Raw genomic sequence first — 16,697 nt, forward strand, 5'->3', positions numbered from 1 at the left:
CCCAGTCTCGCAGCTTCGCACTGCCAGAGTTAATGGTCTTTGTCTGTGCACCGTGGCTCTACCTCCTCGCTCTCGGGGGCTCAAAACAGAGCCGAACAGGGGAGGGGGAGCCCGCAAATGGCACCCGCCAGACTTTTGGTCACCCAAACGCTCAATTTGAGCCTTTTCAGGGGGGGTCTGCTGCGCTGGAGCGGTTTTCCCCCCCACACACCTCTGAAGCGCTGAGGTCTGCTCCACTGAACAGACCTTCGACTGGAAAAGATGTGGCGGTCAACCGGAAGGCTTCATATAATTTTCTCTTAATCCACACCATGCTGTAAATTTTATATCCCTATTCCACAGTCGCTCCCATGCTTCCATGTCTATATTAAGACCAATGGTCAGGCCACTGTATTCTGCTCTGGTCAGACCTCACCTGGAGTACTGTGTCCAGTTCTGGGCACCACAGTTCAAGAAGGATACTGCAAAGCTGGAATGTGTCCAGAGGAGGGCAACCAAAATGGTCAAAGGCCTGGAAACGATGCCTTAAGAGGAACGGCTTAGGGAGCTGGGTATATTTAGTCTGGAGAAGGTTAAGGGGTGATATGATAGCCATGTTCAAATATATCAAAGGATGTTGTCACGGTGGCCGGAGTGGACTACTTCAGAGTAACGACGCCACGCAGCTCTGCATTTTATTCTTTTATTGGTGCTGCGTATTTACAGTGCTCAAGTCATTGCTATTTACACGGAGTGATGTGGTCAGTCGGTTTCAGAACCTCCTAATGGCTTTTGGCGCGTCTTTCTCCAACACAAAAGCTTTGGCAGACCCATCCTCTTGCCCCTCCTCTTCCTGCGTAATTCTGGAGTTGGGGGGATGGGTCTTCCCCCCTTGCTTGCCCCTTCCTGTCCCACCTGGGACCCTGGCTCCTCTACCTTGCCTGAGCCTCGGACACGACTTCCTGCTTCCCCACTGGAATCGGAACTCTCCCTGCTTTCCCCTTTGCTCGGGGACGGGCTTGAACTCAGGAGGGGAGGGACTTCGCGATATCCCCTGTCCCTCACATCCACCCCCCTCCCAAGCTCTCCTTCACCCCTCCCCAGGCCCCCCCCCATGTGTCGGTGACGACTGGAAGCCTAAGAACTCAGTGCTCTCCGAGCCCGTTGGTGTGAATACCTCCCCCCAGTCCTGCGAGCCCCCCCCCTTCCGCCTGGGAGGACGGGAATCCCAAAAAGTCCGTGGCGTCAGAGCTGGTGGGGGTAAAAACGTTCTGCCAATCTGCTCCTTCCTCTGACTGGGTGGATCTCGGTGACACCCATACCTCATCCTCTGGTTCCTCAAACTCCGCTTCCCAGCGCCATGGTGAGCTGCTCTCCCGTGCCTCCTCCTCCTCCCCCTCCCTTTCCATGTGCCAGGGCTTGGGTCTGTGGGGAAAGAGGGCGTGAAATTCTTCCACCAAGAATTCCTCCTGTATCTGAGTGGCTGGGACCCATTCATTCTGGGACGGTGGAGCATCCTCCCATGCCATGAGGTACTCCAGTCCCCCCACCCCCCACCTTGAATCCAGGATGGCCGTGGCCTCATTGAGTTGCTCCCTGCCTTCCCTCTCCCCCCCTCCCTCGGGGGTTTGTTCGCTGTCTCGGAGCCTGCTGCTCTCCCTGTACGGCGACAGCAGCGATCTATGAAACACTGGATGCACCCTCATGTCCTCTGGCAGTGCCAGCCTGTATGCCACCGGGTTGACCTGTTGCGTGACCGTGAAGGGGCCCAGCCTTTTGGGTGCCAGCTTTTTGCACCTCCCTCTGGTGGGAAGGCCCTCCGAGGACAACCACACCTTGTCCCCCACCCTGATGACCTCCCCTAGTCGCCTGTGGCGATCTGCCCCCTTTTTGTACGCTTCCTTGGCCCTCTCCAAGTGTTCTCTGAGCTGCTGGTGCACCGTCTCCAGTTCCTCTGCCCAATCCTCAGCCTGTGGGCCCTCCTCCTCCTCCTCCCCCTCCCTCTCTGGGAAAGATCTGAGGTCGCGCCCGTAATTGGCCTTAAAGGGCGACACCCCTGTGGAGACGTGCACTGCATTGTTGTAGGCAAATTCTGCTAGTGGCAGGCGATCCACCCAGTCCGTTTGCCTCTGGCTGACGTAGCATCTCAGGTACTGCTGCAGAATGGCGTTGACCCTCTCCGCTTGTCCGTTGGTCTGCGGGTGTCTTGCCGTCGACAAGCTGACCTCCACCTGCAGGAGGTTCATGAGCCGCCGCCAGAACCTGGAAACAAATTGGCGGCCACGATCCGAAATAACCCTTAAAGGTAATCCATGCAGTCTGAAAACGTGATCAACAAACAGTTTGGCTGTCTCTTCTGCAGAGACTGCCCTGGCACACGGTATAAAGTGGCCCATTTTGGACATGAGGTCCACCACCACCAACACTGCGGTCTTACCCCGGGAAGAAGGCAGATCTGTGATGAAGTCCATGGACACCACTTCCCACGGCCTGTGTGGCGTGGCTAAGGGCTCCAGCAACCCTGGTGGCGCTGCTCTGACCACCTTTGCCCGCTGGCAGGTGTCACAGCCCCGTACATAGTCTCGAACATCTTCCCTCACCCCTGGCCACCAGAAGTGTCTCATGACTAGGTGAGTGGTCTTGTCCCTTCCAAAATGCCCCGCCGTTGGGTTGTCGTGCATCTGTTTGAGGACCGTACGTCTGAGCTGGGTGGTGGGCAGGTACAGTGCACCCTTGTAGAAAAGCAGCCCTCTGCGTTCTGCAAAGTCTTTTGCCTGCTCCCTCCCCCCTCTCAGTTCTCTGAAGATGCGGTTGGCAAATTCATCCGCTGCCGTCAGTGCTGTGAGTTCTGCCTCGCTCACCACTGCTGCTCCGCAGGACCATGCCGACGGGGGGAAAATGTGCCTTGGGGCTGGTGGCTCCTCCTCCTCCATGTACTCTGGCTTGCGGGAGAGGGCATCCGCCCTGACGTTCTGCTCTCCCGGGATGTAGTGTATGGAGAAGTTGAAGTTCGAGAAGAACTCTGCCCACCGTATCTGCCGCTGGTTGAGCACCCTGGCAGTTCTCCAGAACTCCAGGTTCTTGTGGTCAGTGCACACCTGGATGGGGTGCTTGGCGCCCACCAGGAAGTGTCTCCAGTGCTGGAACGCCGCGTGGATCGCCAGAAGTTCCCGATCAAAAACTGTGTAGTTCCGCTCTGGCTGGGTCAACTTCCTGGAGAAGAAGGCACAGGGTCTCCACTCTCTGTTGGCGTCCAGTTGCAACAAAATGGCGCCCACAGCTTTATCAGAGGCATCTGTCTCAATGCGTAGGGGCGCGTCCTGAACCACGTGGAACAGGTTCTGGTCTGAGGCGAACACCCTCTTGAGGCTTTCGAACGCTGCTTGCGCCTCTGGTGTCCACCGGAACTTCTGCTTGCCTCTCAGGCAGTCAGTGATGGGAGCCGTAACTCGAGAGAAGTTCTTGATGAACTTCCTGTAGAAGTTGGCGAAGCCTAGTAGGCGTTGGGCATCTTTGCGCGTCCTGGGGCTGTGCCAGTCCAGGATGGCCTGCACCTTGTCCTTGTCCATCGCTAGCCCCTTGTCTGACAGCTTGTAGCCCAGGAAGTCCACCTCCTTGGTGTGAAACTTGCACTTCTCCAGCTTCACATACAGGTGGTTCTCCTTCAGGCGCTGTAACACCTCCCTGACGTCCTTCACGTGCTGCACTGGGTCGTTGGAATAAATAAGGATGTCATCCAGAAAGACCAAGCATTTCCTGAAGAGGAGGGACCCCAGGACGTGGTGCATGAAGGCCTGGAAGCATGCTGAGCCCCCTTGCAACCCGAAGGGCATCACCAGATATTCAAAAGAGCCCAGAGGCGTGAACATCGTGGTTTTCCACTCATCGCCCTCCCGGATTCTGATCAAGTTGTACGCCCCCCTCAGGTCTAGCTTGGTGAAAATCTTGCCCCTGCGTGCCGCTGTCAGGAGATCATCCACTCTGGGCATGGGGAAAGCCACTGGCTCTGTCACTGAATTCAGCCGTCTAAAATCCACCACCAGGCGGCGCTGTTGCGTGTCTTTCTTGTCCACCCAGAAGACCGGGCTGCCCCCTGCTGCCTTGCTTTCTCTGATGAACCCCCGCTTGAGGTTCTTGTCGATGAAAGCACGCAGATCCTCCAGTTCCTGGTCTGACATGGCGTACAGCTTGGCTGGGGGTATAGTTGCCCCTGGCACCAGGTTGATCTGGCAGTCAAAAGGCCTGTGTGGGGGCAGATGGTCGGACTCCGCTTCGCTGAAGACCTCCTGCAGGTCCCAGTACGGTTTGGGTATCGCTTCACCCCCTTTGACGTGCATGGTGGCCACCGTGGCTATCGGAGGCCCCTCCCCTGGTTGGTGCTGCATGCAATGTTCTAGGCAAAAGTCCGATCCAAATGTGATGCATCTCTGATGCCAACTTATGGAGGGGTCGTGGCGCGCCAGCCAGCTCATGCCCAAAACGATGGGGGGGTCTGAGATGGTGGTGACGTTGAATGCCAGTGTCTCTGAGTGCCTTCCAACCGTCATTCTCATGGGGGGGGTTTGATGAGTGATGGCCCCTCCCAGCAGCTCTCTGCCGTCAATGGTTGCCACGTGCAGAGGAAAATCCAGCTGCAGAAGCTGGATCTGGTGCTCTTCTGCAAAGTTTCTCGAGAAGAAGTTCGCTGACGCCCCACTGTCAATTAGGGCGAGGACTGTAAGGGGATAGCCATTTGGAAGCGTGAGCGTCACTTCTAGAACCACTCCTGCTCTGGGAGGGGTGGGCTGGCTCTGCTCCTCTCTGTGCGGGTGGGTGGGCTGGGGCTGTTGTCTGCTGACTGTGCCTGGCTGCTGCCCCTTGTCTCCTGCAGCCAGGCTTTCCCGTTTCCCTGCTGTGGTGCTGCGTCAGTGGGGGAGGGCACAACCGTTCCCGTCTTTCCTTGCCACTCCCTGCGATGTGGGCAGTCTCTGACGAGATGCTGGGGGGAGTTGCAGAGAAAGCAATTCCCACCCCTTCCCTCCTTGCGTCTTGGCGCCGCTGGGGTTTGAAAAGCCCGCGCGCGCGCGCTATCAATCTGCATGGGTTCCTGGTCCTGACTGGCCCCAGGCGTGGCTTGAAAGGGTTGTTGGGGGAGTGGCTTCTCCTGCGACCGTGGGAACCAAGCCCGCTTTGCGCGCGTTGCTTGCTTGTCGCTCCACCGGGATTCCTGTCTCACCCCCACCGCCAGAGCCGCTTTGCTCAGCTGATCCATATTACTGGGCTTTGGACCTCTCGAGAGCTCATCCTTCACCTCCTCATGCAACCCCAAGTAGAACGCCGCTTGCATTGGGGGGGACCCCAGTTCCCACCCCAATCTGTGCACCAGCATGGTGAATTTCGCCCAATACGCGCGAACTGTCATATTTCCTTGGCGTAAATTATGAAGTTCCTCCTTAGTCTGGTCCATATGACTATCGGACGAATACATCGTTTTCAAACCTTCTAGAAATAGTTTGACATTCTTCATGCAAGGATTCCTTGTTGCAATTAACGGTCTTAGCCACTCCCTGGCTGCCCCGGTAAGGTGCTCCACAATAAACGCTACTCTGTGCTCATCATCAGGGAACTCATCGTGGTGCAGCTCAAGAGCATACACAATCTCAGTCTCAAAGCCCTGAAATTCCTTCGGGTCTCCATTGAACTTGCTAACTAGGGTCCCAGCTCTCCTTCCTGGCAGCACTTGGACTTGGGGTGCCCCTCCCGCCTTGTTTTTCTCTGCATCCAGCTTGTTTTGGAGGTCTACCGCCACCGCCCTTAATTGCTGCTCTTTTTCCTGAAGCTCTCTCACCTGTTCCGCAAGTTGTAGCCGGTCGTCCTGGACCTTCTTAGTCTCCTCTTTAGCTGCCTTCAATTCTCCCTGCGCCTGCAGCGACAGCTGCTGCAGTTCTAGCTGGGCTTGCTCAGCGACCTGCCGCCACTTCTCCGCCTCTGACACGCTCATCCCGGCAACTCCAAAGTAGCCCAAAAATGATTAGGAGGTTGCTGTCACGGTGGCCGGAGTGGACTACTTCAGAGTAACGACGCCACGCAGCTCTGCATTTTATTCTTTTATTGGTGCTGCGTATTTACAGTGCTCAAGTCATTGCTATTTACACGGAGTGATGTGGTCAGTCGGTTTCAGAACCTCCTAATGGCTTTTGGCGCGTCTTTCTCCAACACAAAAGCTTTGGCAGACCCATCCTCTTGCCCCTCCTCTTCCTGCGTAATTCTGGAGTTGGGGGGATGGGTCTTCCCCCCTTGCTTGCCCCTTCCTGTCCCACCTGGGACCCTGGCTCCTCTACCTTGCCTGAGCCTCGGACACGACTTCCTGCTTCCCCACTGGAATCGGAACTCTCCCTGCTTTCCCCTTTGCTCGGGGACGGGCTTGAACTCAGGAGGGGAGGGACTTCGCGATATCCCCTGTCCCTCACAGATGTCATATAGAGAAGGGAGAAATATTGTTTTCTGCTGGTCCAGAGAAGCGGACACGGAGCAATGGATTCAAACTACAAGAAAGACGATTCCACCTAAACATTAGGAAGAACTTCCTGACAGTAAGAGCTGTTCGGCAGTGGAATTTGCTGCCAAGGAGTGTGGTGGAGTCTCCTTCTTTGGAGGTCTTTAAGCAGAGGCTCGACAGGCATATGTCAAGAATGAAAGCAACACCCCCCAGTCTCAGCTCCACTTTGGGCAACTCTCCATTCCCAGAAACAAACATTTCCAACTCCCTCCCCCAAACACCAAAACCAGCTCACTCTCAGTCCATCCTCATTCAGAAGCAACACTCCAGACTCACACCCTTCCCCTCCCTATCTAAAAGTACACTAAGTATTATATTGTACTTACTATTGAATTATGAATTATGAATTATGAATTATGGTGCTGGAGGAGACTCTTGAGAGTCCCATGGACTGCAAGAAGATCAAACCTATCCATTCTTAAGGAAATCAGCCCTGAGTGCTCCCTGGAAGGACAGATCGTGAAGCTGAGGCTCCAATACTTTGGCCACCTCATGAGAAGAGAAGAATCCTTGGAAAAGACCCTGATGTTGGGAAAGATTGAGGGCACTAGAAGAAGGGGACGACAGAGGACAAGATGGTTGGACAGTGTTCTCGAAGCTACGAACATGAGTTTGACCAAACTACGGGAGGCAGTGCAAGACAGGAGTGCCTGGCGTGCTATGGTCCATGGGGTCACGAAGAGTCGGACACGACTAAACGACTAAACAACAACAACAACTTACTATTGAGAAATGTTATCCTGATTACTTTAAATACATGTCCAGACAATGTTATATACAAACAACAGAAGTTAACATATGCCGCATGCATTTAATGATTTCCTGTCAACTAGGAGAGAAACAGGTTCTACGCTCTAAATGGTTCCACCCCATGGAAGTGGGTAGATGTTTTGGAAAAGCATTCTATAATAACCAAAGTATATTCCACATTCCTTCTATTCAAACCCTTTCTCTTCTTTTGATGGCCTGTAGGGTTTCCACTCTTACAGGTCTTAACACTCTGAGTCTTTTGATGGTTTGAAGACATCCACTACAACGGAACCTCTATCTAATTCCCTAGCACTTCTATGGTGTTAGGGCAAAATTCTGGGTGCGAGGCTGCTCAGCCGCCCAGCTCGTCAGGCAAGGGCCTGCTGTCGCTGCGGAGTGTAAAGGGAGGAATCCAGCCACAATCTGGAGCAAACAGCAAGGTTTATTACTGCGCAGCAGGTTCAATGCCCCCGAGCACAGGGTTGCAAGGACTTTTAAAGATTCCCACCAACATCCTATAAAGCATTGCAAAACTGTCATACATACATCATCAAAACGTCAGGGAAAGGGGAAGGTACGTGGGACATTTACATACAGTGGTGCCTCGCTTAACGAATGCCCTGCTTAACGAAATTTTCGCTTAACGAAAGGATTTTTCGAGCAGAGGTTGCCTCGCTAGACGAATTCGTTTTATGAAAAATTCGTCTAGCGAATCGCGGTTTCCCATAGGAATGCATTGAAATTCAATTAATGCGTTCCTATGGGCAAAAAAAGTCAAAAAAAATTCAATGCATTCCTATGGGCTTCGCTAGACGAATTTTTCGTTACAAGAAAAGACCCGTGGAACTAATTAAATTCGTCTAGCGAGGCACCACTGTACAGGTAAACAGGATTAGCATAAGGGAATGACAGGTAACGACACATAATGGACCAAGTATTGATAAGCAAGTACGGTCAAGTACTGGGTGTGGATCCTTGAGCACCTGACAGGAGAGAACAATGAGGTCCAGGTAGCCCCTGGCATGGGTGAGACGACAGGAAAGTGAACGACAGGAGATTCCTGTCAGATGGACCATGGATTACTCAGAAGGACATCACCCAGGTTACGTGGGCTCCCGCTTGAAGGATCATGGCTGTTCCCAGCATCCTTAGAAGATCCAGGCCTGAGCTACAAAATGGTGGTGGAACGGTGAAGATCCATCAAGGAACTGATTTTATATGATTTATTAAGCAGCTCCCGTTTTCCTAATACAAACCGCTGGAGTTTAACGCAGCCTGGGAGGGCTAGAAACATTGTGGCGAGTTCTAATTGGATCAAGGTTTCAATGCGCTGTCAACGATTGTCCTTCTGTCAACACCTCTCAGCGCTCACTCAAGCATGCAGAGCTGAACTGAGCTGGGCTCTGCAGAGCCATTGCATTGACCTGATTGGTTAAGGCGTTTCTCTATTCAAATAAAGACTTCATTCAGAGACACAAGTACACAGTATCGTTCATTCAGAAATATGGCAACGTAGTGTCAAAGACAGTGGGGAATGGAAAGAAAGGCAGCCTTTATTATACAGGGCTTGTACTCGTGCAGGGTTCCAGGGTGCTGGTGTTGGTGTAACTCCAAAGTGGGGTTGTTGAGTGGGACGGGGCTCCCATGAGGGCATCTGGATCATTCTTGGTAATGAACTGGGAACTTGTTTAGGTGCCCCCCTTCCTATTCTCTATCATATGGTTTCTCCTCTGTATGAGTTTGTTGATGTTTTCTAAGTGTTCCACTCTCAGTGAAGCTCTTTCCACACTCCATACATTTAAATGGTTTCTCCCCGTGTGAGTCCGTTGATGAATTCTAAGATTTCCCCTCTGACTGAAGCTCTTTCCACACTCCATGCATTCAAATGGTTTTTCCCCTGTGTGAGTTTGATTATGTAAATTAAGGCTGTCACTTCTACTGAAGCTCTTTCCACACTCCATGCATTCAAATGGTTTCTCTCCTGTGTGAGTCCGTTGATGAATTCTAAGGTGTCCACTCTGACTGAAGCTCTTTCCACACTCCATACATTTAAATGGTTTCTCCCCTGTGTGAGTCCGTTGATGAATTCTAAGTGTTCCATTCGAAGTGAAGCTCTTTCCACACTCCATGCATTTAAATGGTTTTTCCCCTGTGTGAGTTTGATTATGTAAATTAAGGCTGCCACTCTCACTGAAGCTCTTTCCACACTCCATGCATTTAAATGGTTTTTCCCCAGTGTGCGTCCGTTGATGAATTCTAAGGTTTCTACTCTTAGTGAAGCTCTTTCCACACTCCATACATTTAAATGGTTTTCCCCCCATGTGAGTCTGTTGATGAATTCTAAGGTCTCCACTCTGACTGAAGCTCTTTCCACACTCCATGCATTTAAATGGTTTCTCCCCAGTGTGAGTCCATTGATGAATTCTAAGGTTTCTACTCTTAGTGAAGCTCTTTCCACACTCCATACATTTAAATGGTTTTCCCCCCATGTGAGTCTGTTGATGAATTCTAAGGTATCCTCTCTGACTGAAGCTCTTTCCACACTCCATACATTTAAATGGTTTCTCCCCTGTGTGAGTCCGTTGATGAATTCTAAGGTTTTCACTCTTAGTGAAGCTCTTTCCACACTCCATACATTCAAATGGTTTTTCCCCTGTGTGAGTTTGATTATGTAAATTAAGGCTCCCACTCTGACTGAACCTCTTTCCACACTCCATACATTTAAATGGTTTCTCCCCTGTGTGAGTCCGCTGATGAATTATAAGTTTTCCATTTGAAGTGAAGCTCTTTCCACACTCCATGCATTTATATGGTTTCTCCCCCATGTGAGTCCATTGGTGAATTCTAAGGTTTCCACTCTGACTGAAGCTCTTTCCACACTCCATACATTTAAATGGTTTCTCCCCTTTGTGAGTCCGTTGATGAATTCTAAGTATTGCCCTCGAAGTGAAGCTCTTTCCACACTCCATACATTTAAATGGTTTTTCCCCTGTGTGAGTTTGATTATGTAAATTAAGGCTGTCACTTCTACTGAAGCTCTTTCCACACTCCATGCATTTAAAGGGTTTTTCCCCAGTGTGAGTCCGTTGATGTTTTCTAATGTTTCCACTGACATTGAAGCTCTTTCCACACTCCATACATTTAAATGGTTTCTCCCCCGTGTGAGTCCTTTGATGAACTCTAAGGTGTCCACTCTGACTGAAGCTCTTTCCACACTCCATGCATTTAAATGGTTTCCCCCCAGTGTGAATCTGTTGTTTTCTATGTGTTCCACTATCAGTGAAGCTCTTTCCACAATCCATGCATTTAAATGGTTTTCCCCCTGTGTGAGTTTGATTATGTAAATTAAGGCTGTCACTTCTACTGAAGCTCTTTCCACACTCCGTACATTTAAATGGTTTTCCCCCTGTGTGAGTTTGATTATGTAAATTAAGGCTGTGACTTCTACTGAAGCTCTTTCCACACTCCATGCATTTAAAGGGTTTCTCACCAGTGTGACTCCGTTGATGAATTCTAAGGTGTCCACTCTGACTGAAGCTCTTTCCACACTCCATGCATTTAAATGGTTTCTCCCCCGTGTGAGTCCGTTGATGAACTCTAAGGTGTCCACTCTGACTGAAGCTCTTTCCACACTCCATGCATTTAAATGGTTTCTCCCCCATGTGAATCCATTGATGTTTTCTTAGTGTTCCACTGTCACTGAAGATCTTCTCACACTCCATTCTTTCAAACTGCTTCTCCTCTCTCTTTTCACACTCCATGTATTTAAATGCTTTCTTCGTTATTCCCATTGAACGTGGCCCCCCAGAATTCTGCCTGTCTTCTCCATTGCCTGCTTTGGGGGGCGAAGAGGGGAGGAACTCCTATTTGTTTTCTGGGAAGAGAAGAATGGAATATTACAGACATCAATCAGCATGTGCTCTTATTTTAAAATCTCGTGCAATCTCTCTTGTCCTCCGTGTTCCCAGTTTTTAGGAAATACAAATGAAATAATGTCAAATAAAGGTAATGCAGTTCAGAAGCATTATCTTAGAATACGGTTGAACTGTGGGGTTTAATTTCTAAATAAAGTGGTTTCTCACAGGAAGGGCATCTGCTCTATGTCCATGAACCTGCCCACTATTCATCAGGGTCCTAAGTTCATCATGAAGTTCTTCATCTTCTGCACAATAATCCCCCACCCCTTAGGCCACATTTTGTCCCCTTCGGCCTCTAGATCTTTATTAATCATCTGCACACTCCCTTTGGCCTCTGGAGGTGCATACTGACCATTTTGGGAGACCCATATAGAAGTCTAGTGACAAGGCTTGGTGCTTGTGGTTGGTTGAAGGAGTGCTCAGGTAGGAGAATGTTCTTGGGGTTGGACCTCCATCTCTCAGCCTTGCATTATTGCATGGAGAGAGCTGGAGATGCAGAAGGAAAGCAGCTGGTGCCTGACTGCTGGGAAACCCAGATTAAAACATCCAACCCAATTATTATTCACTATAATTATATGCCGCCGAGTCTCGCACCTGCCTCCTGCCACTGGCCTATCTTAGTGGATAATCCCAGCCCAAGCCTCTCTCACTGTTCTTCCCCCTTTGCTCCTACTGGAAACTATTTATTAAATTTGTATATTTCTCAACATCTGAAGATCACAATATAAAAATATGTGTGATGCTGAAAAGGTGACTATTAAAGGTGAAGAATACTGATTGTGGGAAAGAAAAGGACTAAGATTACTCTGTCATTTTGGACTCACAGCTGTCTATGGAGGCACAGGTTTATTCTGTGTCCAGGGTGGCTGTCTACCAGCTCCATCTGGTATGCAGGCTGAGACCCTACCTGCCCGCGGACTGTCTTGCCAGAGTGGTACATGCTCTAGTTATCTCTCGCTTGGACTACTGCAATGCGCTCTATGTGGGGCTACCTTTGAAGGTGACCCAGAAACTACAATTAATCCAGAATGCGGCAGCTAGACTGGTGACTGGGAGCGGCCACCAAGACCACATAACACCGGTCTTGAAAGACCTACAGTACATTGGCTCCCAGTACTTTTCCAAACACAATTCAAAGTGTTGGTGCTGACCTTTAAAGCCCTAAATGGCCTCGGTCCAGTATACCTGAAGGAGTGTCTCCACCCCCATCATTCTGCCCAGACACTGAGGTCTAGTGCCGAGGGCCTTCTGGCGGTTCCCTCGCTGTGAGAAGCAAGCATTCCAAAGGAAGTGAGATAGTAGTAATGGGGGATTTCAACTATCCTGATATTTGTTGGATGTCAAACTCAGCCAAGAGCATAAGGTCGAACAGATTCCTCACTGGCCTTGCAGACAACTTCATTGTCCAGAAAGTGGGAGAAGCAACAAGAGGATCAGCCATTTTAGATCTGGTCCTAACCAATAGTGATGACTTGGTTAGTGGGGTAGAAGTGGCAGGATCATTAGGTGGGAGTGACCATGCTCTTCTGGAGTTTATTATCCAGCGAAAAGGAGCAACCAAGCATACTAAGGTCCAAATTCTAGACTTTAAGAAAGCCGACTTCAGAAAACTTAGGGAAACGCTGGGTGAAATCCCATGGACAGTAATACTAAAAGGGAAGGGAGTTCATGATGGTTGGGAGTTTGTTAAAAGGGAGATATTAAAAGCACAACTTCAGGCAATACCAATGAGACGGAAACATGGAAGGTGCCTAAAGAAGCCAGGCTGGCTATCTAAAGAACTTTTGACTGAGTTAAGATTTAAAAGGGATATGTACAAAAAATGGAAAAGGGGGGAAATCTCCAGAGAGGAATTCAAACATATAGCCAGCACGTGTAGAGACAAAGTCAGAAAAGCTAAAGCACAGAATGAACTCAGGCTCGCCAGAGAGGTTAAAAGCAACAAAAAGGGCTTTTATGGGTATGTCCGTAGCAAAAGGAAAAACAAGGAAACAGTGGGGTCACTCAGAGGAGAAGATGGTGAAATGCAAACAGGGGACAGAGAAAGGGCAGAACTCCTCAATGCCTTCTTTGCCTCAGTCTTCTCCAAGAAAGAAAACAACGCCCGACCTGAAGAATATGGAGCAGATGATTCAGCAGGGGAAACACAGCCCAGAATAAGTAAGGAGGTAGTACAAGAATACTTGGCTAGTTTAGATGTATTCAAGTCTCCAGGGCCAGATGAACTACATCCAAGAGTATTAAAAGAACTGGCAGAGGTGATTTCAGAACCACTGGCAATAATCTTTGAAAATTCCTGGAGAACAGGCGAAGTTCCAGCAGACTGGAGGAGGGCAAATGTTGTCCCTATTTTCAAAAAGGGGAAAAGAGAGGACCCAAACAATTACCGCCCAGTCAGCCTTACATCAATACCAGGAAAGATTCTAGAGCAGATCATTAAGCAAACAGTCTGTGAGCACCTAGAAAGAAACTCTGTGATCACTAAAAGTCAGCATGGGTTCCTGAAAAATAAGTCATGTCAGACTAATCTGATCTCATTTTTTGACAGAATTACAAGCCTGGTAGATGAAGGGAACGCTGTGGATGTAGCCTATCTTGATTTCAGCAAGGCCTTTGACAAGGTGCCCCATGATATTCTTGTAAAGAAGCTGGTAAAATGTGGGCTAGACAATGCTACCATTCAGTGGATTTGTAGCTGGATTACTGACCGAACCCAAAGGGTGCTCATCAATGGCTCCTCCTCATCCTGGAGAGTAGTGACTAGTGGGGTGCCACAGGGTTCTGTCTTGGGCCCAGTCTTGTTCAACATCTTTATCAATGACTTGGATGATGGGCTTGAGGGAATCCTGAGCAAGTTTGCAGATGACACCAAGTTGGGAGGGGTGGCTAACACCCCAGAGGACAGGATCACACTTCAGAATGACCTTAACAGATTAGACAACTGGGCCAAAGCAAACAAGATGAATTTTAACAAGGAGAAATGTAAAGTACTACACTTGGGCAAAAAAAATGAAAGGCACAAATACAGGATGGGAGACACCTGGCTTGAGAGCAGTACATGTGAAAAGGATCTAGGAGTTTTGGTTGACCACAAACTTGACATGAGTCAGCAGTGTGATGCAGCAGCTAAAAAAGCCAATGCAATTCTGGGCTGCATCAATAGGAGTATAGCATCTAGATCAAGGGAAGTAATAGTACCACTGTATTCTGCTCTGGTCAGACCTCACCTGGAGTATTGTGTCCAGTTCTGGGCACCACAGTTCAAGAAGGATACTGATAAGCTGGAACGTGTCCAGAAGAGGGCAACCAAAATGGTCAAAGGCCTGGAAACGATGCCTTATGAGGAACGGCTTAGGGAGCTGGGTATGTTTAGCCTGGAGAAGAGAAGGTTAAGGGGTGATATGATAACCATGTTCAAATATATAAAAGGATGTCATATAAAGGAGGGAGAAAGGTTGTTTTCTGCTGCTCCAGAGAAGCGGACACGGAGCAACGGATTCAAACTACAAGAAAGAAAATTCCACCTAAACATTAGGAAGAACTTCCTGACAGTAAGAGCTGTTCGGCAGTGGAATTTGCTGCCAAGGAGTGTGGTGGAGTCTCCTTCTTTGGAGGTCTTTAAGCAGAGGCTTGACAGCCATCTGTCAGGAATGCTTTGATGGTGTTTCCTGCTTGGCAGGGGGTTGGACTGGATTGACCTTGTGGTCTCTTCCAACTCTATGATTCTATGATTCTATGATTCTAAGTTGCAGGGATCTAGACAGAGGGCCTTCTCGGTAGTGGCACCCGCCCTGTGGAACGCCCTCCCATCAGATGTCAAAGAGAAAAACAACTACCAGACTTTCAGAGGACATATGAAGGCAGCCCTGTTTAGGGAAGCTTTTAATGTTTAATAAATTATTGTATTTTAATACTTCTGTTGGAAGCTGCCCAGAATGGCTGGGGAAACCCAGTAAGATGGGCGGGGTATAAATAATAAATTATTATTAGTAGTATTAGTATTATTATTATTATTATGACCTCGGAGTGTCACCGTGGAACATAACAACAACGGGAACAACAACAACAACATGTTGTATGTCACTTTGGGCTGCCCTGGACAAGAGAAAGAAACTAATAGGTTGAATAAATAAATAACAACAACAATTGAAATTGCAATAATAATAATAATAATTCAGGCTTTTGAGGGGCAAACACTGGACCCCACCCATTTCCATAGCAATCTTCCCAATCTCTTAAATCCCACAGACGTGAGATCTGATATAGTGGGAATATATAGCCGGCATTTGAGTGTCAGTGGAGAAAGAATGAGTTGGACAATAATATTAAGGATACATACTGTTGTAAGAATGTAGTAGATAAATAGTTAGCGGAATATATAACAACGGGAGATCGAAATCAGATTGATTATATTCTCTGCAGCCAAAGATGGAGAAGCTCTATACAGTCAGCAAAAACAAGACCTGGAGCTGACTGTAACTCAGATCATCAGCTTCTTATAGCAAAATTCCAGCGTAAACTGAAGAAAGTAGGAAAAACCACTGGGCCAGTAAGATACAATCTGAATCAAATCCCTTATGAATACACAGTGGAAGTGAGGAACAGGTTTAAGGAGTTAGATATGGTGGACAGAGTGCCTGAAGAACTATGGATGGAGGCTCGTAACATTATACAGGAGGCAGCAACGAAAACCATCCCAAGGAAAAGGAAATGCAAGAAAGCAAAATGGCTATCCAATGAGGCCTTACAAATAGCGGAAGAGAGGAGGCAAGCAAAATGCAAGGGAGATAGGGAAAGATACAGGAAACTGAATGCAGATTTCCAAAAAACAGCAAGGAGAGACAAGAGGGTCTTCTTAAATGAGCAATGCAAAGAAATAGAGGAAAACAATAGAATGGGGAAAACCAGAGATCTGTTCAAGAAAATTGGAGATATGAAAGGAACATTTCGTACAAAGATTACCATAATCAAGGACAAAAGTGGTAAGGACCTAACAGAAGCAGAAGACATCAAGAAGAGGTGGCAAGAATACACAGAGGAATTATACCAGAAAGATATGGAGGTCTCGTACACCCCAGGTAGTGTGGTTGCTGACCTTGAGCCAGACATCTTGGAGAGTGAAGTCAAATGGGCCTTAGAAAGCACTGCTAATAACAAGGCCAGTGGAAGTGATGATATTCCAGCTGAACTATTTAAAATTTTAAAAGATGATGCTGTTAAGGTGCTACACCCAATATGCCAGCAAGTTTGGAAAACTCAGCAATGGCCAGAGGATTGGAGAAGATCAGTCTACATCCCAATTCCAAAGAAGGGCAGTGCCAAAGAATGCTCCAACTACCGCACAACTGCGCTCATTTCACACGCTAGCAAGGTTATGCTTAAAATTCTACAAGGCAGGCTTAGGCAGTATGTGGATCGAGAACTCCCAGAAGTGCAAGCTGGATTTCGAAAGGGCAGAGGAACCAGAGACCAAATAGCAAACATGCGCTGGATTATGGAGAAAGCTAGAGAGT

General features: G+C 48.7%; 1 protein-coding gene across 1 annotated transcript in view; it reads right to left on the reverse strand.

The window, feature by feature from the left end:
* Nucleotides 1–7,240: 7,240 nt before the first annotated feature.
* Nucleotides 7,241–16,697, reverse strand: part of LOC148687238 (uncharacterized) — a 62,204-nt gene continuing 52,747 nt past the window's right edge. The window contains exon 5 of the mRNA XM_088664292.1: nucleotides 7,241–10,473. Coding sequence (XP_088520418.1) covers nucleotides 8,956–10,473 — 1,518 coding nt within the window. The 3' untranslated portion in view covers nucleotides 7,241–8,955. The remainder of the gene's footprint in view (nucleotides 10,474–16,697) is intronic.

The sequence above is a fragment of the Zootoca vivipara genome, chromosome 2 (genome assembly GCF_965207765.1).
Source record: "Zootoca vivipara chromosome 2, rZooViv2.hap1.1, whole genome shotgun sequence".
Classification (NCBI taxonomy): Eukaryota; Metazoa; Chordata; class Lepidosauria; order Squamata; family Lacertidae; genus Zootoca; species Zootoca vivipara.